This window comes from Mustela nivalis (genome assembly GCF_964662115.1).
Source record: "Mustela nivalis genome assembly, chromosome: 12".
Taxonomy (NCBI): Eukaryota; Metazoa; Chordata; class Mammalia; order Carnivora; family Mustelidae; genus Mustela; species Mustela nivalis.
In genome coordinates, this window is record NC_139031.1 from 90181678 (window position 1) to 90206102 (window position 24425).

The following is a 24425-nucleotide window of genomic DNA, read 5'->3' on the forward strand; positions in this document are numbered from 1 at the left end:
TAAATAAAATCTTAAAAAAAAATTACTTGGGGTGCCTGGGTGGCACAGTCAGTTGTGTCCAACTCTTGGTTTCAGCTCATGTCATGATCTCAGGGTTGTAGGATCGAGCCCTTCCTCAGGCTTTGTGCTCAGCATGGAATCTGTTTGAGACACTCTCCCTGCTCCATCTGCCCCTCTTCCCTTCATGTGCATTCTCTCTCTCTCTCTAAAATAAATACATAAATCTTTTTAAAAAAATTACTTAAAATTATCAAAGACCTAAACATTAAAACAATAAAACTCTTGTGAAACAAACAAACAAACAAACAGGGGAAAAGCTTCATGACATTGTATTTGGCCATGATTCTTTTGGATATGATACCAAAAGCTCTGGCAACAAAAGAAAAAACTTGATCAATCGGACTTCATCAAAAAAAATTTTTTTAATTGTATCAAAGGCCATTATCAGAAGAGTGAAAAGACAACCCACAGAATGGAAGAAGATATTTTCAAATCATATACCTGATAAGAAGATTAAAATAAGGAACCCATACAACTCAGCCACACACAAAAAACCCCCCAAACAACACAATTTAAAAATGGGCAAAGGGCTTGAACAGACATTTCTCCAAGGAAGATATACTTGTAGTAAATGAAAATATGCTCAACATCCTTAGTCATTAAAGAGATGCAAACAAAAAGCACAGTGAGATACCTCTTCCCACATACTGAAGTGGCAATCACCAAACAAAAGAAAATATCAAGTATTGATGATGATGACGTGGAGAAACTGGGACCCTTGTATATCATTAGTGGAATGTAGGATGGTTCAACCACTGTGGAAAACAGTTCCACAGTTGCTAGAAATGCTAAACATTAGAAATACCATATGAGCCAGCTGTTCTGCTTCTGGGTATACAGATCCCAAAGAAATGAAGGTGGGAACTCATACAGATACTTGTGCACCAAGGCTCACAGTAGTAGGTATTCATAACGGTGAACAGGCAGAAAAAACCCAAATTACCATCAACAACTGAACAGATAAATGAAATATGCATAAACATAAGATGGAACATTATTTGTTCATAAGAAGTGGAGCTCTGACGCACACCACAACACAGATAAGCCTAGAAAACACACTACGTGAAATCACCCAGATACAAAGGGATATTCTGGGACTCAACTTAAATGAGGAAAATAAAATTCCAAATAATAATTCCAAATAAATTTTGAAAGTCAAAAATAACGCAAACAGAAACAAGGCACCATGGAGAAGGCAAACCAACAGATACAGAAAGAGAATTAGGGGTTACCAGGGGCCAGAGATGGGGAAATGGGGAGTTACTGCCTAGTAGTTATAGTCTCTGGAATGATAAAGTTTTAGATATAGTGACGTCATGGTTGGACAACATGGGAATGTAATGAATGCCACAGAATTGTACACTTAAAATGATTACAATGGTTAGTTTTATTCTGAATAATTTGCCAAGACAAAAAAAATTTGAAAAGAAACTATTTAGAAATCTCAGAAATTTTAAAAATATATTGTCAAGATAAAAGGTCTGAAAGAGTGGACTTTTTTTAATTTTTTATTTATTTTCAGCGTAACAATTCATTGTTTATGCACCACACCCAGTGCTCCATGCAATACGTGCCCTCCATAATACCCACCACAAGGATCCTCCAACCTTCCAGCCCCCGCCCCTTCAAAACCTTAGATTGTTTTTCAGAGTCCATAGTCTCTCATGGTTCACCTCCTCTTCCAATTTCCCTCAACTCCCTTCCTCTCTCCATCTCCTTATGTCCTCCATGTTATTTGTTATGCTCCACAAATAAGTAAACCATATGATAATTGACTCTCTCTGCTTGACTTATTTCACTCAGCATAATCTCTTCCAGTCCCGTCTTATGTTGCTACAAAAGTTGGGTATTCTTCCTTTCTGATGGAGGCATAATACTCCATAGTGTATATGGACCACATCTTCCTTATCCATTCATCCGTTGAAGAGCATCTTGGTTCTTTCCACACTTTAGTGACTTTGGCCATTGCTGCTATAAACATTGGGGTACAGATGGCCCTTCTTTTCACTACATTTTAATTATCAGAAAATGCAGGCTATATACCTAATGGACCCTAATCCTAAAAACAATTTAAAACTCTGGATAATTACTTTAAAATTAAATTGTCTAATCAGTAGGTAAGAAAGCTGGGAATCTTCGTCAGGTGACAGGAGCAAAGAGGTGAACTTAGAGACAACAGTCGTTTCTTTCTCTTGGGGGGCCTTCACCAGACCAGAGAACCTGCATTTGGGATTTCACAGCCACAGGTGTTTAAGAAACAGAAAATAACCTTTAGGACTCAAACAAGGCAGGTTCTATAAAAGAGCAGCCTCCCTCCTTTGGGCTGGGATTCCAGAGGGTCATACCCATGGTTTTGACAGTGAAATAGAAATTACTGGCCTCCACCCCAGAGAAGAGTTGAGTGTCTCCAGTTCGGCTTAGGAGATTATTACCTCCGAGAATATGGGAACCACTAGTGGCCCTTTCATGGCTGGGCAGCATGAATTCACACCACCTGGGTGATCTGAAAATTGAGAAGCAGCTTTAGAGTGATCCTGGGTTGGGAGTCCTTCTAAAGTCTGGCAGACACAAACACAAATTTCCTCAAATCGTGGAAGGATCCACAATTATCCTGGGCATCAGAGAATTTATGAAATAAAATTCCAAGGAAAATAAAATTCCAAATAATAATTCCAAATAAATTTTGAAAGTCAAAAATAACGCAAACAGAAACAAGGCACCATGGATGAGAAAAAAAAGAAATCGGAACAGACCTTTAAGAATTTCAGATAAATGGAATTATTAGACACAGGTTTTAGAGTAACTATGTTTAATACTTTAAAACAGATAAAGATAACCTTGAAATACATACAAAAAAGGATGAGATTTTAAAAACAATCAAAATTTAAATAAAATATAATTGAAATTACAAGTGTAATGGATGGGTCTCATAGCAAATTAGACACCCTGAAACTAGTGAAATGGAAAATAGAACTGAAAAGATTATCAGTAATGGAGCAAAAATTCAAAGAGAAGGAAAATATGAAGGGTTAAGAAAATCAGCAGATAAAGTCAGAAGGTCTAATATATATGTAATTATGGACCCAGATGGGAAAATGGAGAAGCAACAAATTAGCCCTAAATAAATTAGTTATGTAACTCCTGGTTACATAAGAGAGAAATGCATAAAACTAAGAGAGTGTACTCTAGACAAGAGGAAATTGGCAGATGGAAGATCTGGGCTGCATGAAGAAATAAAGACTTAGAAAATAGAAATCTATTTATTTGTTTGTTTATTTTTTATTTAACAGACACAGATCACAAGCAGCAGAGAGGCAGGCAGAGAGAGAGGTAAAGCAGGTTCCCTGCTAAGCAGAGAGCCCGACACGGGGCTCGATCTCAGGACCCTAAGATCATGACCCGAGCAGAAGGCAGAGGCTCAACCCACTGAGCCACGCAGGCACCCTAGAAAATAGAAATCTAAACAAACACTGGCTTTAGAAACAATAATAGTGTATTGTGGGTTAAATTTTTAAAAATTTTAAAGCAAGAATTATAGGGAAAGTAATGGTCTCCCAAAGATGCCCACATCCTCATTCCTGTCACCTATGAATACATCATGTAACATGGCAAAAGAGCAAAAATCATCATCTTCCAGTTCTGTAGGTTAGAAGGTGTTGGAAAGGCTGTGTTTCTTGCCAAAGACCCCTGGGGAAAATTCTATTCCCTGACCTTTCCCAGTTTCTAGAGGTGGCCTGTTGATCTCATTTCATAACCCGCTCCTCATTCTTCAAACTCAGCAACCTTGCATCTCCTCCTATTTTCTTCTGCCTCCTGTCTACCTTCATGAACTCTGGCAATGACAATGCCCCTTCCCCTAATGCAGATTATTGTTTCATATTAAAGTCAGCCAGTTGGGGTGCCTGGGTGGCTCAGTGGGTTAAGCCTCTGTCTTCTGTTCGGGTCATGGTTCCAGGGTCCTGGGATCGAGCCCCACATTGGGCTCTCTGCTCAGCGGGGAGCCTGCGTCCCCCCTCTCTCTCTGCCTGCCTCTCTGCCAACTTGTGATCTCTCTGTCAAATAAATAAATAAATCTTTAAAATCACAACCATTATTAAAAAAATAATAAAGTCAGCCAATTACCAACCTTAATTCCATCTTCAACCTTAATTTTTCTTTGCCATCATCCAGTACTTGAGAAACAAACACCAAAAGAAAAAAACAAAACTCGTAAGCATAAATACATGAAAAAAAAAAGAACTTGACCTAACATACATATACAGAATATTACACTCCATATCTATAGAATACGCATTCTTTCAAGTGCTCATGTAACACCCATCCCCTAATCCCCTTCCCCTCTGGTAACCATCAGGTTGTTCTCTATATAAAAACCTGTTTCTTGGTTTTTCTCTTTCTTATTTTCCCCTTGTTTATTTCTTAAATTCAACATATGAGTGAAATCATTTGGTATTTGTCTTTAACTCACTGACTTATTTCAATAAAGGGTTAGTATCCAAAACATATAAAGAAATTACACAGCTCAACACCCAAAAAACAAATAATCCAATTTTTCAAAATGAGCAAAAGACACAAACAGACATTTCTTCAAAGAACATAGACAGATGGCCAACAGACACATGAAATGATGCTCATCATCACTTATCAACAAAGATGTACAGGTTTATTTCTGAGCTATTCTATTCCATTGGTCTATATGTCTATCATATACCAACACCACACCATTTTGACTACTGTAGCTTTGTAGTAAGTTTTGAAATCAGACACTGAGTCCTCCAGATTTGTTATTTTTCAAGATTGTCTCGGCTATTCACTGTCCCTTGAGATTCCACATAAATTTTAGAATGGACTGGAAAAAAAAAGTCACTGGGATTTTGTTAGGGATTACACTGAATACATAGATCACTGTAAGTAATACATCTCAACGATATCATCTTCCAGTCCACAAACAGGGGATAGGTTTCCATTTATTTATGTCTTATTTCTTTCAGCAACATTCTGAAATTCTCATGGTGTAAGTCTTCCATCTCCTTGGTTAAGTTAGTTCTTAAGTATTTCATTCTTTTTTATGCTATTATAAATAGAATTGCTTTTATTTTGGTATGATTTATTTATTTATTTATAGAGAGTGTGGGAGTATTGGGGAGGGACAGAGGGAGAGAAAGAATCCCAAGCAGGATCCAAGCCCAGCACAAAGTCCAACATGGGGTTCCATCTCATGACCCCTGAGATCATGACCTGAACCCAAATCAAGAGTTGGATGCTTAACTGACTGAGCCATTCAGGCACCTCAATAATTGCTCTCATAATTTCCTTTTCAGTTTGCTCATTGTTAGTGTAAGGAATTGCAGCTGGTTTCTGTATTAACTTTTTATCCTGCTGCTTTGCTGAATTCACTTAAGTAGTTTTGCAGCCTCTTTAGGATCTTCATATAAGATCATATCATCTGCAAACAGAGATTTTACTTTTTCCTTTCCATTTTGGATGCCTTTTGTCTTGCCTAACAGCTCTAGTTAGAACTTCTATTACTATGTTGTATAGAAGGAGTGAAAGTGGGCATCCTTGTCTTATTCCTGATCTTAGAGAAGTTTTCAGTCTTTCACCATTGAATGTTAAGTTTGTTGTGTTTTTCATGTATGGCTTTTATTACATGGCATTTTTTAGATTTTTGCATAGTTTTCTACTCTTCTTGTCGTATCATAAAATGATGTTGAATTTGACAAATGTTTTCTCTGTATCAAATGAGATGATCATGTGTGTTTTGCCTTCATTTTATTTATGTGTTGCATCACACTGATTGATTTGCATAATTTGAACCATCTGTGCGTACCAGGGATAAATCCCACTTGGTTGTGATTACAAAATCCTCTTAAAATGCTGCTAAATTGTTTACTAGCATTTTGTCGAGGATTTCTACATCAATGTTCATAAGGAACACTGGTCTGTAGTTTTCTGTTCTTATAGTTTTTGTCTAGCTTTGTCTGGCCAACAGAGTAAGTCAGCCTCATAGAATGATTTACAAAGTATACACTTCAATTTTTCAGACATGTTTGAAAAGGTATTCTTCTTTAAATGTCTGGTAGAATTCACCAGTGAAACCATCAGGACCAGCACCTTTCTTCGTTGGGAGATTTTTTTAATTACTTACTCAATCTCCTTACTAATAAGAGGTCTAATCAGATTGCCTATTTCTTCACGATTTAGTCTTGGTAGATTTTGTGCATCTAGAAATTTGTCGATTTGGGGCGCCTGGATGGCTCAGTGGGTTAAAGCCTCTGCCTTCAGCTCGGGTCATGTTCCCAGGGTCCTGGGATCGAGCCCCACATCAGGCTCTCTTCTCAGCAGGGAGCCGCTTCCCCCTTTCTCTCTTTGCCTGCCTCTCTGCCTACTTGTGATCTCTACCTATCAAATAAATAAAAATAAATAAATCTTATAAATTTGTCCGTTTCAACTATATTATTCACTTTTCAGCATACAATTGTTCATGTACTCTCTTACAATCTTTTTAAATTTCTGTACAATCAATAGTAATGTCCCCACTTTTATTTGTGATTTTAGTAATTTGAGACTTCCTTTTCTCTTACTTCATCTAGCTAAAGGTTTTAAAAAAAACCAACTTTTGGTTTCGTTGACTTTCTCTACTATTTTTCTACACTATTTCATTGATCTCTGCTCTAATCTTTATTGTTTCTTTCCTTTTGCTAGCTGTGGCTTTAGTATATTCTTCTTTTTCTAGTTCCTCAAGTTGTTGTTTTGAGATCTTTCTTGTTTCTAATGTAGACATTTATAGCTATAAAATTTCCCTCTTAGCACTACTTTCAATGCATCTCATGAGTTTTACATATTGTTTTTGTTTTCATTTGTCTAAGTATTTTCAAAGTTCCCTTGTGATTTCTTCTTCAATCTGTTGGTTGTTTATAAGTGTGGGGTTCTTTTTGTTTGTTTTTAAGATTTTGTTTATGTATTTGAGAGAAAGTAAGTACAAACAGGGCGAGTGGCAAGGAGAGGGAGAAGCAGGCTCGCCACTGAGGCTTCTCCACTGAAGGAACCTTATGCACGACTTAATCCCTTTGGCTCATCACCTGAGCCAAAGGCAGGTGCTCAATGGACTGATTCACCCATGCATCCCTAAAAGTGTGTTTTATAGGGTGCCTGGGTGGCTCAGTTGGTTGGGCAACTGCCTTCGGCTCAGGTCATGATCCTAGAGTACCAGGATCGAGTCCTGCATAGGGCTCCCAGCTCCATGGGGAGTCTGCTTCTCCACTCTCATGGCTCCCTTTCACTGTCTCTCTCTCAAATAAATAAAACTTTTTTTTTAAGTGGGTTTTATAGTGCCCAAAATTTTGTGCATTTTAGTTCGTTATTGGCTTCTAACTTTATCCATTGTGGTTAGAGAATACGCCTTGGAATACAACTAACTCTTAAAATCTATTGAGTTAATTTGTGGCCCTCCACATGGTCAATCTTGGAAAATCTCCCACATACACTTGAGAAGAATGTGTATGATGTGTGGTTAGGTGGAGTGCTCTGTGTCTGTTAGAACTACCTGGTTTGTTGTATTGCTTAAGTCCATATTTCTTTATCTTCTGTCTTGTTCTATTACTTTGAGTGGGTTTCTTAAGTTTCCAAATGTTGTTGTAAAACTGTTTCTCCCTTCAATTCTGTCACTTTTTGTTTTACATATTTTGATTGTCTGTGATTAGGTGTGTAAATATTTATAATTACCTTCCTGCTGTTAAAGTGTTTATTAACACGTAATGTCTTTTTTTTTTTTTTCCTCTTGTAAGCTTTTTTCTATTTTAAGTCTATTTTTTTCTGAAGTTAGTATAGTCCTTTGTGCTCTCTTTTGGTTACTTATTTGCGTGGAATATCTTTCTCTCTTTTCACTTTCAAGTGGTCTGTATCTTGAAATCTCCAGTGAATCTCTTGTACACAGAGTTTGATCTGCCAATCTCTGTTTTTTAGCTGGAGAGTTTAATCCATTTACATTTAAAGTAATTATTGACATGAAGGGACATATTACTGTCATTGTGCTGTTTATTTTCTATATGCCCTATTGCTTTTCTCTCCCTTTTCCTGCATCCCTGTCTTTTTTTGTATTTGATTTTTTTGTAGCAAAATGTTTAAGTTCCTTCTTACTTTCCTTTTGTGTATATTCTACAGTCATTTTTTCTTTTTTTTTTTTTTAAGATTTTATTTATTTATTTATTTTACAGAGAGAGAGATCACAAGTAGACAGAGAGGCAGGCAGAGAGAGGGAAGCAGGCTCCCTGCTGAGCAGAGAGCCCGATGTGGGACTCAATCCCAGGACCCTGAGATCATGACCTGAGCCGAAGGCAGTGGCTTAACCCACTGAGCCACCCAGGCACCCTCTACAGTCATTTTCTTGTGGCTGCCATGGTGATCGACACTTAATATCCTAAAGTGGTAACATTCTTTTTTTTTTTTTAAGATTTTATTTATTTATTTGACAGAGAGAGAAATCATAAGTAGGCAGAGCAGCAAGCAGAGGGGGGAAGCAGGTGCCCCGCCAAGCAGAGCGGGGCTCGATCCCAGGACCCTGAGATCATGACCTGAGCAGAAGGCAGAGGCTTAACCCACTGAGCCACTCAGGCACCCCATTTATTCTAAGTTGAATTTATAGCAGCTTAACTTCAGTAATTTAAACTGTCTCAAACCCTTTTAGTTGGTGTCACCAAATCACATCTTTATACACTGTATGCTCCAAAATATAAATTACTGCTTTAAATGCATTAGTCTCTTAAATCATGTAGAAAATACAATCCGGAGTTGTAAGTCAAAATTACAGTAATAATTATACTAGTAACTAGGTTTTTTTTCCATTTAAATGCATTAGTACCATAAATCCCCTAGAAAAAGAGAACGTACAACTATAAGCTATTACAATAGTCCTACATTTATAATTTTCCATGTATTTATTTTTACTGAAATCTTATTTCTCCTCATGGCTTCAGGTTAATATCCAGTGTCTTTCATTTTCCAGGACTCCCTTAAACATTTCTTGCAGGGCACATCTAGTGGTACAAACCCCCTCAATTTTTGTTTGATTTCTCCCTCACTTCTGAAAGATGTGTTTTACAGTGCCCAAATATAGTGCTGTATATAGGATTCTTGTTTGAGAGTTCTTTTTTTCCTTTGAGCACTTAGAATGGATATCCATTGTCTTCTAGCTTCCAACATTCTGATTTTTAAAAATGTGCAGATGATCCCTGATGATCACTTGTTTTTTACAATTGTCTTCTTTCTTGCTGCTTTCAAGGTTTGCCCTTTTTATTTAGCTTTTGAAAGTCTTATTATAATGTGTCTTGGAGTGGGTCTTTTGGAGTTCATCTTGGTTGGAGATGGTTGAGCTTCTTGGATGTTCATATTCATGTCTTTCTTCAAGTCTGGGAAGCTTTCAGCAATCATTTCATTAAATATTCCCTCTGCCTCTTTCTTCTTCTTCTTTGAGACTCCCATAATGCATATGTTGGTGCTTTGGGTGATTTCCCATAAACATCCAGGTTGTGTTTGCTATTTTTCAACTTTATCTATTCCTGAACCTCAATAATTTCCATTGTCTTTTCTTAAAGTACTGACTTATGTTCTGCCAGCTCAAATTCTGCCTTTGACTCCTTGCGATTTTTTAAAAAATTTCAGTTACTGTAACTTTAAGCTCCAGAATTTCATTTTGGTTTCATTTTAGATTTTCCATTTCTTAATTGATATTGCATTTTTTTCTCACATCGTTTTCTTGACTTTCTCTACATCTCCCTTTAGTTCTTTTTTAAAAGTATTTTTTAAATTTTTTGAAAGATTTTTACTTATTTATTTGACAGAGATCACAAGTAGGCAGAGAGGCAGGCAGAGAGAGAGGAGGAAGCAGGCTCCCCGCTGAGCAGAGATCCTGATGCAGGGCTCAATCCCAGGACCCTGAGATCATCACCTGAGCCGAAAGCAGAGACTTTAACCCACTGAGCCACACAGGTGCCCCTTCCTTTAATTCTTTTAGCATCCTTAAGAACATTATTTTAAGGTCTTCGCCTAATATATCTTCCAACAAGTCTTTTTCAGGAACAGATTCTGTTTTATTTTTTTTTTCCTTTGAATTAGTCTTTCCTGTCTTTTTGCCTTGTGATATTTCGTTGAACACTGGACATTTGTTTCTAATAATGTGATAACTCTGAAAATCAGATTCTCCCCCCCCCCATGGTTGGATGCTTTTTGTTATTTTTATTTTTTATTATACTCATTCTGTGCTCAGGATCAGCCCAAGGTGTAGATACAACATTTTCTTTTTTTCCTTATGCATACACAATCACTTTCTAATTTTCCCTGTGTATGCAGGTGTTTTTGAATATGTTCATTTTTTTTTTTAAGATTTTATTTATTTACTTGACAGGCAGAGATCACAAGTAGGGAGAGAGGCAGGCAGGGAGAGAGGGGGAAGCAGGCTCATTGGAGAGCAGAGAGCCCGATGTGGGGCTCTATCCCAGGACGCTGGGATCATGACCTGAGCCAAAAGCAGAGGCTTAACCCACTGAACCACCCAGGTGCCCCTGAATATGTTAGTTTTTAATGCCTAGTTCCCCACCACACACACACATACACACACACACACAACAACACAGCAAAAAATGAAGGGATGAATGATGGGAGGAGGGGCTACATTTGCCCTTTAAATATCCTGTAAGACGCTTGAGCCAGATGGGGAAGGTGCAATGATAATGGCTCCCTGCCTTTTTGCATCTCTATGTTTAGAAGCAGCAATCAGTGATCAGATGAAAGATCCCTGATATTTGGAGGGCAGAATCTTCTTGCTTGCTTGGCTCCCACAAGCAGTGTGCAAGTTGGTCCAGGAACATGGCTGCCTGCCAAGTGGCTAGGGGTTGGCATGTGTAGCTATTACCATCCTAGAACTGAAATCAAGTGAAATTTCCTATCCAAACCTTCCCCTGAAAGTTGCAAGCCTTCAACAGTTTCCAGAGTTCCAAAGTAGTTACATCAGATGATTTTGCCAGTACAATTGTTGTCCAGGCAGAGAAACAAATTCCTGGTGCTTTTGATTCCACCATATTCCTAGAATCCTCATTAGTCTTTTGTTGTTAGTGGTGGTGGTCTTTTCAAGAAATGATTTCAAGGGGCGCCTGGGTGGCTCAGTGGGTTAAGTCGCTGCCTTCGGCTCAGGTCGTGATCTCAGAGTCCTGGGATCGAGTCCAGCATCGGGCTCTCTGCTCAGCAGGGAGCCTGCTTCCCTCTCTTTCTCTCTGCCTGCCTCTCCATCTACTTGTGATTTCTCTCTGTCAAATAAATAAATAAAATATTAAAAAAAAATAAGAAATTATTTCAAAACCTTGCTTTTCTATTCTATATTTTGTTCATCTCTCATCTTTACTATTTCTTTCCCTCTGCTGGCTTTAGTTTAATTTCTCCACTTCTGAAGGACAGTTTTGGTGGATACAGGATTCTTGGCTGACAGGTTTTTGGGGGGGGGGGGTTGTTTTTGTTTTTTTTCCTTTCGCTACTTTGAATATGCTAGCCCACTCACTTCTGGCCTCCAGTTTCATCTGAGGAATCTGGTGGGAGTCTTGCTGAACATCCTTTTTATGTAATAAGTCACTTCTGTCTTGCTGCTTCCAAGATTCTGTTTTTGTTTTCAACAATTTATATGACTCCATGTGGGTCTCCTTGAATTCATCTTATTTTGAGTTTAAGGTTGTTGGATGCTTATATTCAAGTCTTTCATCAAATTTGGGAAGTCTTCAGGCACTATTTCTTCAAACAATTTCTCTCTCTCGCTCACTCTTCTTCTGGGACTTCCACAATGCACAATCATCTTCTAGAAGGTGTCCTACAGTTTCCTTTGGCTTTGTTCATTATTCTTCAATCTTCATTCTTTCCTTTTTTCAGACTCGATCATTTCAATTATCTTTTCCAGTTCACTGATTCTTTCTTCTGCATACTCCAATCTGCCTTTGAATCTCTCTAGTGAGTTTCTCACTTAAGTTCTTTTATTTGTCAGCTCCAGAATTTCTTTGTGATATGTTGATTTTCCACTTTGCTCATACATCATTTTCTTGACTTTCTATGTGTCCTTTAGTTTTTCGAGCATCTTTAACACAGTTTTTTCAAAGTCATTCTCTAGTAGCCTTGCCATCTGGCCTTTGTCACTGGACATTTTATGTTGTCTTTTTCTTTTGTGTCATACTTTCCTGTTTCCTTAAGTGTCTTGTGATTTTTTTTTCTTGGAAACTTGGATGTTTGAATCTAATAATACAGTAAGCCTGGAGATCAGATTCTCCTCTTTCCCTAGGATTTTCTTTTGGGTTTTGTTTTTGTTTGTGCCTTTGCTTTATTGTTGTAGAGTGTCTCTGTGCCAGAAATCACCTGAGGTGTAAATGTAATGTCTTCCAGAGACTTTCTGTAGGCATGCACAATGACTCTGTTGTTTATAATACAGTTGTCCTAAAGATTCCTCCTGCATGCTTTGAGATCCGTATCAGACAATGTTACAATTTTTGTCTCAATCACCAAATTTAATTTAGAAAACTCAACAAGAGAAAAAAAAAACCCCATCGTGTTAACTTACATATTTACTCTTTCTACTGTTTTATATCCCTTCCTGATGTTTCAAGATTCCTTCTTTTATCATTTCCTTTGAAAATTAAGAAACTCCTTTAGCCTTTTTTTTTTTTTTTTGAATGGACAGATCTTCTGCTGACAAATCTTCTTAGTTTTCCTTCATCAGACAATGTCTTGATTCTCACTTTATTCCAAAAAAATATTTTCACTGGATAGAGAACTCTGAGTTACAGTTCTTTGTCTTCACACTTGAAAATGCCATGCCACTTTCTTCTGTGCTTCTTGGTTTCTAGTAAAAATTCTGCTATAATTTGGGTTGTTTTCCACGTATTGTTTCTTTTTTCAAGGTATCTTGTCTTTGGTTTTCAGAATTTTGATTATGAAGCATCTTGGCATGGTCTTTTTTGAAGTATATCCTATTTGGTTACCAAAGACTGGATAACTTATAAACAACAGAGATTTATTTCTCACAGTTCCAGGTTGTTGGCCTCCTCTGACATCACACAAGCACAAAAAGGAAGACCCCACCTTTTACTGCCAAGTGAAGATGAGAGTTCACCAACCAGGCTACAAGAATGTGATGGTCAACTTTTACATCAACTTGACTGGGCCACAAAATGCCCAGGTAGCTGGTTAAAGATTATTTCTGAATGCATCTCTTAACGGTGTTTTCAGAAATTACTCTTTGAATTGATAGACTGAATAAAACAGAGATCCTCCCCAATGTGGATGGTAATACCCAACCTGTTGAGGGCCTGAACAGAACAAAAAAGTGGAGGAAAGTTAAACTGGCTCTCTGCCTCAATGCTTGAACTAAGACATCAATCTTCTGTACTCAAGGCTCCTGGTTCTCAGGCTTTCAGATACAGACTGGCAGATACACCATCAGTTCCCCAGCGCTCAGGCTTCAAACCACACCACGAGCTCTCCTGGGTCTCGTTTGTACAGAGCCAGTTATGGGATTCCCATAACCCAGTATCTTTTTTTTTTTTTTTAAAGATTTTATTTATTTATTTGTCAGAGAGAGAGCGAGCGAGAGCGAGCACAGGCAGACAGAGTGGAAGGCAGAGTCAGAGGGAGAAGCAGGCTCCCTGAGGAGCAAGGAGCCTGATGTGGGACTCGATCCCAGGACGCTGGGATCATGACCTGAGCCGAAGGCAGCCGCTTAACCAACTGAGCCACCCAGGCGTCCCAACCCAGTATCTTATAATAAACATATCTCCCTTTCCCCACTCCCACCTCTAGTTTCTCTAGAGAACACCAATACAGAGGGTAAAGAACACCTTGTAACTGCTCCCCATGTGGCCTTCCCTGTGAGAGAGAAAAAGTACCATCACTGTGGGGGGGGCATGACAATCCCATCTCCTCTGGGCCTTCTCTGACAGCAGCCCAGCAAGGAAGGAGGATGACCTCTTTACAACACAGCTATCATCAAAGTCTAGACTCCTCACTGAACCTTCAATAATGCAGATGGGGCCTTATTCTGTTCCATGGTGTTTGGCTATAGTAAAGCAGTTATTTCCTGTAAGTTCTCTGTCTTACTGAACTGCCCCTTTCCTGGTCCCTGGGTGAAAAAGAACAGGCTTCTGTTGGGGCTCCTCCCCACCCCACAACTCCCCTTGATATTTCCAGGTTATTGGCTTCTCCAGCACAAACCCAGGATATATTGAGCAAAAAGAGAACTCACTGTCATGTCATTTTCAGATCCCATGATCCCTTCCCATGTCTGCCATCTTCTCTTCATACTTGAGTTTCCTCATGGTTTGATAAAGCCCAATTTATTTTATTTTATTTTTGTATGGCGCATGCCAAAGTTATAGTTAGAGTATCTTTGTTCAACCCAAGGTCACAAAGATTTGGGGTTTTTTTTCTAGAAGTTTTATAGTTCTAAACTAATTTAACAGTTAAGTCTATGATCGGTTATTATGTGTGTAAAGCTTTTATTTTTTATACATCTGATTGTTCCAGAGCTGTTCTCCATTGAATGACTCTGACGTCCATTGTAGTCCATCTGGGTTGCTATAACAGAAAACCATAGACTGGGGACCTTATAAACAACAGAGATTTTATTTCTCACAATTCCAGAGGCTGGGAAGTCCCAAATCAAGGCACAAGCAGATTTGGTATCTGGTAGGGTCCTCTTCCTAATTTATAGATGACTGTTTTTTGCTATGTACTGACATGATAGGAGGGACAAAGGAACTCCCTAGGGTTTCTTTTTTATAAGGACACTAATCCCATTCATGAGGGCTCTGCTCTCATGACCTAATTAATTGAAAAGTGCCCTACCTCCTAATGCCTTAGAGATTAGGATTTAACATAAGACATTTAGGTGGACACATTCAGTCTATGGCAGCACCTTTTTTAAAATCAACATGTGGGTTTATTTATGTATTCTCTCTTCTTTTTTCATTTTCACATTTCATTTTCTATTCTTTCATTTTTTCAAGATAACTTGGCTATCTTTATGCCAACACATCTTCTTCATTGCATAGCTTTATATTTTGTAATCATATGGCTTGAGTCCTCCCACTTTGTTTCTCTTCAAAGTTAGTCTGTCCATTCTGAGTCCTCACCATATCCATATAAAGGCTAGAATCAATTTGCAAATTTCTACCAAAAAAACTTGCTGGGATTTTTTTTTCTTAAATATTTTATTTATTTATTTGAGAGAGCATAAGCAAGGGGAGGGGGAGTTGAGGAGGCAGACTCACCACTGAGCAGGGAGTGTGATGTGTGGCTGGATCCCAGGATCCTGAGATCATGATCTGAGCTGAAGTCAGATGTTTCACTGACTGAGCCACCCAGGTGCCCCAGCTTGGATTTTTATTTTGATTACATTGAATATACTGACTAATTCAGGAAGAACTGAGATCTTAACAACACTGAGTCTTCCAACCCATGAACACAGGCTATCTTGCAATTACTTTGATCTTCAATTTCTCTGAGCAATGTTTGGTAGTTTTCAGTGTGAAGGTCTTCCATATCTTAAGTTTATTCAGAAGCATTTAATATTTTCATTGTACCATATATGGCACTTTTTTTCAATTTCTGATTGTTGCTAGCACACAGAAATAAAATTAATGTCTGTAGATGATCTTGCACCTGTTAACAGTTAAAGCATTAATAGTTCCAGAAGCTTTCTGTAATCTCCAACTTTCTGGACAGACAAGCATGCTGTCTGCGAGTAAAAACGTTTTTATTTCTTTCCACTGCCTGGATTTTACTTCTTTTCCTTTCTTTATAGAAATGGCTAGAACATCCAGGACAACACTGGATAGTGGCGAGGTTTTAGGGTGATCTTCAGGGGTACTAGACTGAGCTTTTCACTAGCTGTTGGCAAAAGGCCTCTCTCAGTTCCTTGGCACAGGGGCCTGTCCATAGCACAGCTCACAGTATGCTAGCTGGCTTCCATCAGAACAAGGGAGTGAGGGAGTAAGGAAGCAAGAGAAGGAGACAGCAAAAGAAGTTGCCCAAGACGGAAGCCAATCTTTTTCTTACCCTAATCTCGGAAATGACTTCCCATCACCTTTTCTATTCATCAGAAATATCGCTTAATCTAGCCCACACTCAAGGAGAGGAGATTACACAAGGGCCTGAATACTAGGAGGTAGGAATTGTTGGGCGCCGTCTTAGAGGCTCCCTACAATAAGCTCTCAATGGCCAAATCAGGGACAATTTGAGCAACATAATAAATAATGACACTAATGGACTAAAATCAACAGAATAAAAATCCATGAGTCCATACTGATATAAACAAAAGAATTGAAAAAATGAATTTAAAAACTGGAGAAAAAAAAGAGGGTGCCCGTCTGGCTCAGTCAGTGGAGCATATGACCCCCGGGATCATGAGTTTGAGGCCCAAGCTGGGTGCAGAGATTACTTTAAAAAATAAAACATAAAAAATAATAAATAAATACATAAACAAATAATAAAAGCGGGGGAGAAAAGACAGCTCTTCCTTACTGCATAATTCCATTTAACAAATGTTGAAAGAGGGGTGCCTCAAGGGTGGCTCAGTCGGGCATCTGCCTTCGGCTCAGGTCATGATCCTGGAGTCCTGGGATGGAGTCCTGCATCAGGCTCCCTGCTCAAAGGGGAGTCTGCTTCTCCTTCTGACCTGCACCCCACTTGTGCTCTCTCACACATGCTCTCTAATAAATAAATAAAATCTTAAAAAAATACATAAATGAAAATAAAAATAAGCATAGAGAACTAGAAATAAAAGCATAGGGAAACACCACAGGAATAAGTGCCGTAGGCAAGACTGCAACCTATAATTCGGGAATGAAAGTGTGGTGAATATGCATGTGCATGGTCTCAGCAGTCCCCCTCAGAAGCTATTTGTTACTTTAAAAAGAAAAAAGTTAACTTTACAATTAAAAAATCAACCTAACTGATCAGATTTAATTAGTAATAAAACTTACTAATGTCATGTACCCTCCAATATGACGCACTGGGGACACAGCAGCACTTCCGTTAACTGTCTTGCCAAAAATGCATAACCTGAGTCTCATGAATCAGAAAATCTAAACTGAAGGACATTCTACAAAATGACTTTCCCATACTTGCCCAACAATGACAAGGTCATCAGAGATGAAAAAAAGACTAGAATTTCTGCAGAAGGCTAAGAGATAGGACAAGCATCAGACAATAATTGGACAATTGACAAAATCTGACTGAAGTCTGTATGTATGTCAATCAGCTAACAGTTCTGTGCAGATGTTACTTTTCTGGGTTAGCTCATTGTATCACTTCTGTGACCTGCAAACATTAGGGCAGGCTGGATGAGTAAACAAGTACAAACTGTTGTTGTTACTCTATTTTAAATAGCTTATCAACCTTACACTTAAAATTCACATGCATTTTAGCAGTCACTCTCTGTTCCGCCCTCCCTCAGCCCTAGGCCACCACTGATCGACGCTCTGTCTCTACGGAGCTGCCCATTCTGGACAACTGGTAAGTGGCATCGTACGATATGCAGCCTCTTGTAAATGGTCTCTCATTTACCATGTTTCCAAGCCTCACCCATTGTTATGTCTTGAACTGTGTCCCTCCAAAAGATGGAAGTCCTAATCCCCAGTGCCTGTGAATGTGACTTCTCTGAAAACTGGGTGTCTGCAATGTCAAGGTATGATGAGGTCATTGGGGAGGGCCCCAAACTCGGGGACTCCTTATAAAAAGGAGCAATTTAGACACACAGACACATGGAGAGGTTAAAGCAAAATCAAGACACAGGAAAACACCATCTGCACGCTAAGAGTGCCCGGGGCTATCAGAAGCTGGATGAGAGGCACAACCCTCACAGCCCTGACAAGGAAACAACCCTGCCAATACCTTGATTTTAGACTTCTAGGCTCCAAAACTGTGAGCCAATATACTCTACCCAGCCGCCCAGTTTGTGGTCCTTTGTCACGGCAACCTCAGCATCTCATCTACCCATGTGGCACCATTCATCAGTGCTTCGTCCTTGTTACTGCCAGAAGTATCCCTCGGAGTGGATGTGTCACACTGCCTTTATCCCTTCAACATGTGGGCTGTTTGACCTTTTGGCTAGTACAAATAATGCTACTATAACCATCTGTGTACAAGTTTCTGCATGGGCATTCATTCTATTTCTTTTCATTCCTCCTGAGTACACACATAAGAATGGAATGCTAGGTCATACAGTTCCGTGTTCAACTTCTTAAGAAACTGCCAAACTGTTTTCCAAAGCAGTTACATTCCCGCCAGGATTGTATGAGGCTTCCAACTTCTCCACGTCCTCTCTGATATTTGTCGCCATTTGTCCTTTTGACTGGAGCCATCCAGAGGGTGTGAAGGGCCATAGCACTGTGTCTGCAACTCTGCATTTCTCTCATGACTCAGGACACTGAGCCTTTGTGCTCTGTGTGCTTATTGGCCATATCTTCTCTCCTTTGAGGAAACGTGTATTCAAGGCTTTTGCTCAGTTTTTCATTAGTCTTTTTTACTGGGTTGTAAGAGTTCTTATATATTCTGAACACCAGACCCTTATCAAATATACGATTTGCAAATATTTTCTCTCATTCTGTCGGTTGTCTTTTTGCTTCCTGATGGTGCTATTTGCAACCCCAAAGTTTTAAATTTTTCTGCAGTCCAATTTATCAATTTTTAAATCTTTTACTATGTTTGCAACACTTCTGTACATCGAAAATTATACGGAAGACTGGGTACAAAACAAACAACGATTAAGATAAAAAGATGTACAAAATACGGGGCGCCTGGGTGGCTCAGGGGGTTAAAGCCTCTGCCTTCAGCTCAGGTTATGATCCCAGAGTCCTGGGATCTAGCCCCGCATCGGGCTCCCTGCTCAGCGGGGAGTCTGCTTCCCCACCCCCTGCCTATCTGCCTACTTGTGATCTCTGTCTGTCAAGTAAATAAATAAAATCTTTAAATAAAATTAAAAAATAAAAAATAAGAAATGCACAAAATAGTAATCAAAATAGGCTGTACAAAAGTTTATGTAGTGCTGCTATGCAACACTATAGTTTTTTCCCAATTATACAATTGATACAAATCCTCTAAGGAAATTTCGTAATTGAGATCATTAGTGAAATCACCATTCAGATAGTCACTGTTGTCATGGCTATACGAAACGATTTACGGAACACTTAGGATCATCTGTTTTATAGGAGGAGAGCCACGTAACAACTTACGGACTACGAAGTCTTTACGTAGAGACAGCAAGGACAGGGGCTCAAGCAGGGCTGCTCAGGCGGTGAAGCCTGAGCGGGCTTTGGAAGGTCAGCGATGGCTCTGCTCAGGGGAGGCAGCGAGCTCTCTGAGCAGAAAGTGGCCGGGAGCAGGAAAGGTCATGGGAATAATAATAGGGGCAGCCGGGAGTAGGGAAGGGCACGGGGCCGGTGACGGAAACTGGCGACTGTGAGCCAAGAGGGACCATGGCGGATTTTGGAGAACCTGAGAGGCCAGTGGGCGTGCGCCTCGCGGGGTCCCCGCAGCGGGCCGAGCAAGGCACGCCTTGGAGAGACGGGCGCGGTACCGGAGAGCGCCTTCAGGAACGGAAGCCACAGCTGGGGGGCCGTCGAGGTTCTGACGCCCCACACCAGCAGGGTACGCCCGTCCCGGGGTGAGCGCTCCGCACGTCCTAAACCCGAAACTCGGTTTAGGGCGCGGGCGGGCGCCGTGGTCGAGCACGCAACTCCGGAGGCCGGGCGCAGGTCCGAGCGCGCCGCGGGTGTGGACAGGACTGAACCCCAGCGGCCCCCGCGAAGCGCCCAGTGCCGAGGGGAGCCGGACTCCGCGCGGCTCCGCCCTCCACGCGTCCGTCCTGCCACCGCGCGTTCCCTCGGTCCTCGCCGTGGGCTGCAGCCCTAGCGCCGCGCCGCCGCCCCCGCCGCGCCCGAGCTCGGGCAGGAGGCAGGACCGAGGCTGGGCCCGCGGGGTCCAGAGAGCGGCTCCGAGGCCCACGGCCGCCGGCGCGCGCGCCTCCGCCCACACAGAACACGCGCGGGCGGCGGTACTTACAGAACCACGGCCCTCGGGACTGCCCCGCGGCCTGGGAGCGAGCCCAGCGGACGGGCACCGACCATGGCCTGGGAGCGAGCCCGGCGGACGGGCACACACCGGGGCGCAGGGCCGGGACGGGCCGGACGCGCTGGACGGGCGACCGCTCCGCCTCACAGGGAGCGCGCGGCCGGTGGGCGCCGGCCCCACAGTGCCCCGCGGCGCGCACGCGCAGACGGCCGCTCCGCGAGGCGCCGAACCCGGAGACTGACCGCCGCGAGAAACCCAGGCGGGACAGCCGCCGCGTGGCTTTAAAAGGGCAGGGCCACGTCCCGGAGTCACGTGGTGCTTGCGTAGCACGGGGCGGGGCCTGAGGGCGGGGTCCGATGAGCGGGGGGCGGGACCATATGGGGCGGGGGCGGGGTCCAATGGGCAGTGCTCTGAAGGGTGGAGGGCCTGAGGGAGAGGACCGACGGGGCGGGGCGGGGCCTGATGGACAGCTTTACTGCGCTCCTGGTGGGCGGGGTCAGATGTGCCGTGGGGCGGAGCCTGGGGCGGGGTCCATGAGAATAGTCATCGTATAAATACTTACATATATACTGAGTAAGTAATAAATTCCCATGGGTTCAAAATTCAGAAGGTACAAAGGGGTCTCCGGGGAGAGTCTGGCATCCACGCCTGTCCCCCAGTTGCCCTTGAGGGTGACCCGCGCTCGGGGCTCCCTCCTCCAGGCCACACTCCCCAGCCCGCCCTTCGCAGCACTGATGCCAGCATCCTTGGCTCCGTGCTGGACACACCTGTGTACGTCACCCACGCCCCAGAATGTGCCGCCACATGACGGTGCTGGCCAGGCGGCAGGCAAGTGTCCTCCTCACGACGCACCAGATAATTATGTGAAGGCCCAGAGAGGTCCGGGCGATGTTTCTGGTCGTAGAGCTGGGGCTCAGACCTGGGTCTTCCAACCGCCTTCGATCAATCGGCACAGAAACGCGATATATGAGCGGATTCGTTTCTGGCAAATCACTCTGTGCTCCCTTGAAACGCCAGTCAACCTTCGAAACTCCTTGGTGTTTGTTGGAGTGTCCCGGCAGAGACCACTTCTGGCCTCTCAGGCAACGTCCCTTCTTAGTGTCTATTCACCACCTCCCCGCCCTGAAGAGAGACACGCGTCCTCAGGGCAGGAAACCACCGGAGCTGGGGAGAAGCCCGGTGGGCCGCGGGCATCAAGAAACCCGCAGAACGGGGCACCTGGGTGGCTCAGTGGGTTAAGCCTCTGCCTTCCAGTCAGGCCATGATCTCAGGGTTCTGGGATCGAGTCCCACATCAGGCTCTCTGCTCGGCAGGGAACCTGCTTCCTCCTCTTTCTCTCTCTGCCTGCCTCTCTGCCTACTTGTGATCTCTCTCTGTCAAATAAATAAAATCTCTAAAAAAAAAAAAAAAAAAAAAAAAAAAAAAAAAAACCCACCATAAAAGATAAATATTTAACAAAGTCATATTTAAAAAAAAAAAAAAAAAAAAAAAAAAAAAGAAACCCGCAGAACGGCCAGCTTCTCCTTCCCCCATGGTTCCCACTGCCTCTCCAGGACTTGCCCCAACGGACCTTGCAACAAGGAACTCACTCATTCATGCAGCATTGCAGAGGACGCAAGTCCGACCCTGGGAGCCCGAGTGAGCAGGAAAGAAATTGCTTTGCGGTAGTGTCTGGAACCTCACTGCATGTGTCCCCAGTACCCTCACATGACCTTAGTTCCCCAAATTCACCGCTGCCACGACCACTGCTCTGCTTCCTGAGTGCTGACCACGTGTGATCCATGTAGACACAGGCGATACTGAGAACCAATGGTGGTGTCGCGATGGGTGTCTGAAAACCAGCCTCGGGAGTGAGATGCAGCCCTGACTTTCATGCTTGCTAGTTTCTGTGGTGCAAATACTCACCGTAACCAACTATATTTGCAGGGAGGCGTGGGAAAAGCACAGGACAGCCGGAGAGGTGGGGGTAACTTACATGGTCAGCACACCCAGAGACATTAGGTGGGATCAGGAGGGTATTTGAGACCCAGGAAGCTGGTGACCTTCCCGAGTCCAGGGAGAATTTCCCCAAGCCTGTGCTCTGTGCTGGAGAGATGGAGCAGAGAGAGTGAACCCAGCCCTTAGAGTCTACACTGTGCGTTATCACTCACCCTGTGCAAGCCTGAGTTCCACTCTGTACCTGCCACACCCCTCGGACAGGTCCCGGCGGTGCTGCTCCACAGGCCTGTCTCTACACATCCCCCGGACTCTCTCCCTCAGGGAACTCACATGCCTTTCAGGGTGCAGGTCAGCCCCCAAAACAGGCTTCTTAGGTCAGAACCTTCTTTCAAGATGCACCGGGGTGCCAGCCACTCCTGTATCACTTATGTTCAGATGTCGTGTTCCAAGGCAAGTCCCAGGTCAGCAAGTGGAGAGCAGATCCAAAAACCCAACTGCAGGGGTGATGTGTTACTCTTCTCTGTGGACTGGAGAGCTTGGGAAGATGCGTGACCTTAAGCAACTGACCCACCATGGACATATGACTATTAACTCTGACCGGAAGTGTCTGGGTTTGCTGGATGGTGTTGAGATCTTGGTCCTTTGTCAGGTTCCAGGAAGACCCAGGAGTTCCAGGAATATGGCACAGGGTCAAAATCTCCTGACAAGGGATTAAAATGCTGGGATGCAGACATCCAGCAGACCTAGCAGCTCACTACTGCGTGTTATGTCCCTGCCGTGGGATTCCACATACCGCCCTGCAAATGCTCAAGGACAGGCAGGTTTCTGTCTCGGCAATCCAGGAGCAAGCCTCTTTAAGGACCACAGTGGTGCTTGGGGGACTCCTCTGCAGATCTCTGGGCCTGAGGTCTGTCCCTGGTGCTGAGAGAGGGCCTCTAGGTCAGTATGGGCCCTCACCCCCACCCCTTCCTGTGCTGCTGCTCCACCGCTGGCCCTTCTCACTGTGACACACTCTTCCACCCCAGCAGCACTGGGTGAGGGCTGGTCCTCTGAACCGTGGAGGCTGTGGCTGCTGTTCCCACAAAGGTGGCCCAGTACCGTGTGGTGCTGTCTGCTGCGGAGGGGAGGAAGTAGCTAGCGCTCTCCCTGGCTGTTCTGCCAGCCTCATCATGCCCATGACAGCAGCTTCTCCCTGCTGGCGGAGTTGATGAGTAACAAAAATCAAATGGCTATAGAAAATCTGTAAAAACCCTATCAGACCAGAGAACAACTTCTTGAGTTCCCTGAAAAATGTCTCCTTCCTTCTCCGCCCTCCCCACTTCTCCCAGACCCTCACTTGATGCCTTTCAGAGAGGCCCACAGGCTATCTATCCACTACCCAGCTGCTTTCAGACATGGGGGCTGGACCAGGTTCTGCTTCAGGAGGGGAATGATAGGGCTGTCCCCCTCAGCCAGCCTCTCACCCCTGCACCCTCCAGGTCTATCTGTGTGCTTGCAAATGGCAGGACTTCCTTCCTTTGCACAACTGAGCAGTCATGGCATTTTTCTCAATGCTGTTAGTTCTTCCTGCATGGCCACGCCAGAGGGAGTCAGCTGGCAAGCTCCTCCCCCCACACTTGGGCTTGGGGGCCTTTAGCACAGGGTTAGCTGCCCGCAGGGGGTGGAGGACATTGGCTCTGGCTCTGGTTTTGTGCCCTAGATCTGTAATCTGAACCCACCAGGAGAAAAGCAGCTCTGTGCTTACCCTCCTGCAAGAAGGCCACAGAAGTCAATCAGTTAAGAAGACAGCGGAGTCCTAGCATCACCTCTGGGGACATCTCAGGCTTTAATTAATTTATTTATTTTCAAAGATTGTATTTATTTATTTGACAGAGAGAGATCACAAGTAGGCAGAGAGGCAGGCAGAGAGAGAGGAGGAAGCAGGCGCCCTGCCGAGCAGAGAGCCCGATGTGGGGCTTGATCCAGGACCCTGAGATCATGACCTAAGCAAAAGGCAGCAGCTTAACCCACTGAGCCAGCCAGGCGCCCCTCCTTATTTATTTATTTTAGGGTTGTTGTTTTTTGTTTGTTTGTTTGTTTTTTACATCTCATGCTTTTAAAAGATTTTTATTTATTTGTTAGACAAAGATCACAAGGAGGCAGAGAGGCAGGCAGAGGGGGCAGAAGCAGGCTCCCTGCTGAGCAGAGAGTCTAATGTGGGGCTTGATCCCAGAACCCTGAAATCATGACCTGAGCCAAAGGCAGAGGCTTTAACCCACTGAGCCACCCAGGTGCCCCACATCTCATGCTTTTAAGCGGAGGAGCAGCTGACCAAAAAGGGTGATGGCTTT

General features: G+C 42.9%; 1 protein-coding gene across 2 annotated transcripts in view; it reads right to left on the reverse strand.

Moving 5' to 3' along the window:
- URGCP (upregulator of cell proliferation) overlaps nt 1-20414 on the reverse strand; it is a 56722-nt gene extending 36308 nt beyond the window's left edge. Inside the window, exon 1 of one of the 2 annotated variants that reach the window (XM_082692048.1) lies at nt 20149-20414. In XM_082692048.1, coding sequence (XP_082548174.1) covers nt 20149-20213 — 65 coding nt within the window. In that variant the 5' untranslated portion in view covers nt 20214-20414. Of the gene's footprint in view, nt 1-4186; nt 4205-20148 lie in introns of those variants that run through there. The other variant, XM_082692050.1, reaches the window with a different exon arrangement.
- Nucleotides 20415-24425: the final 4011 nt, after the last annotated feature.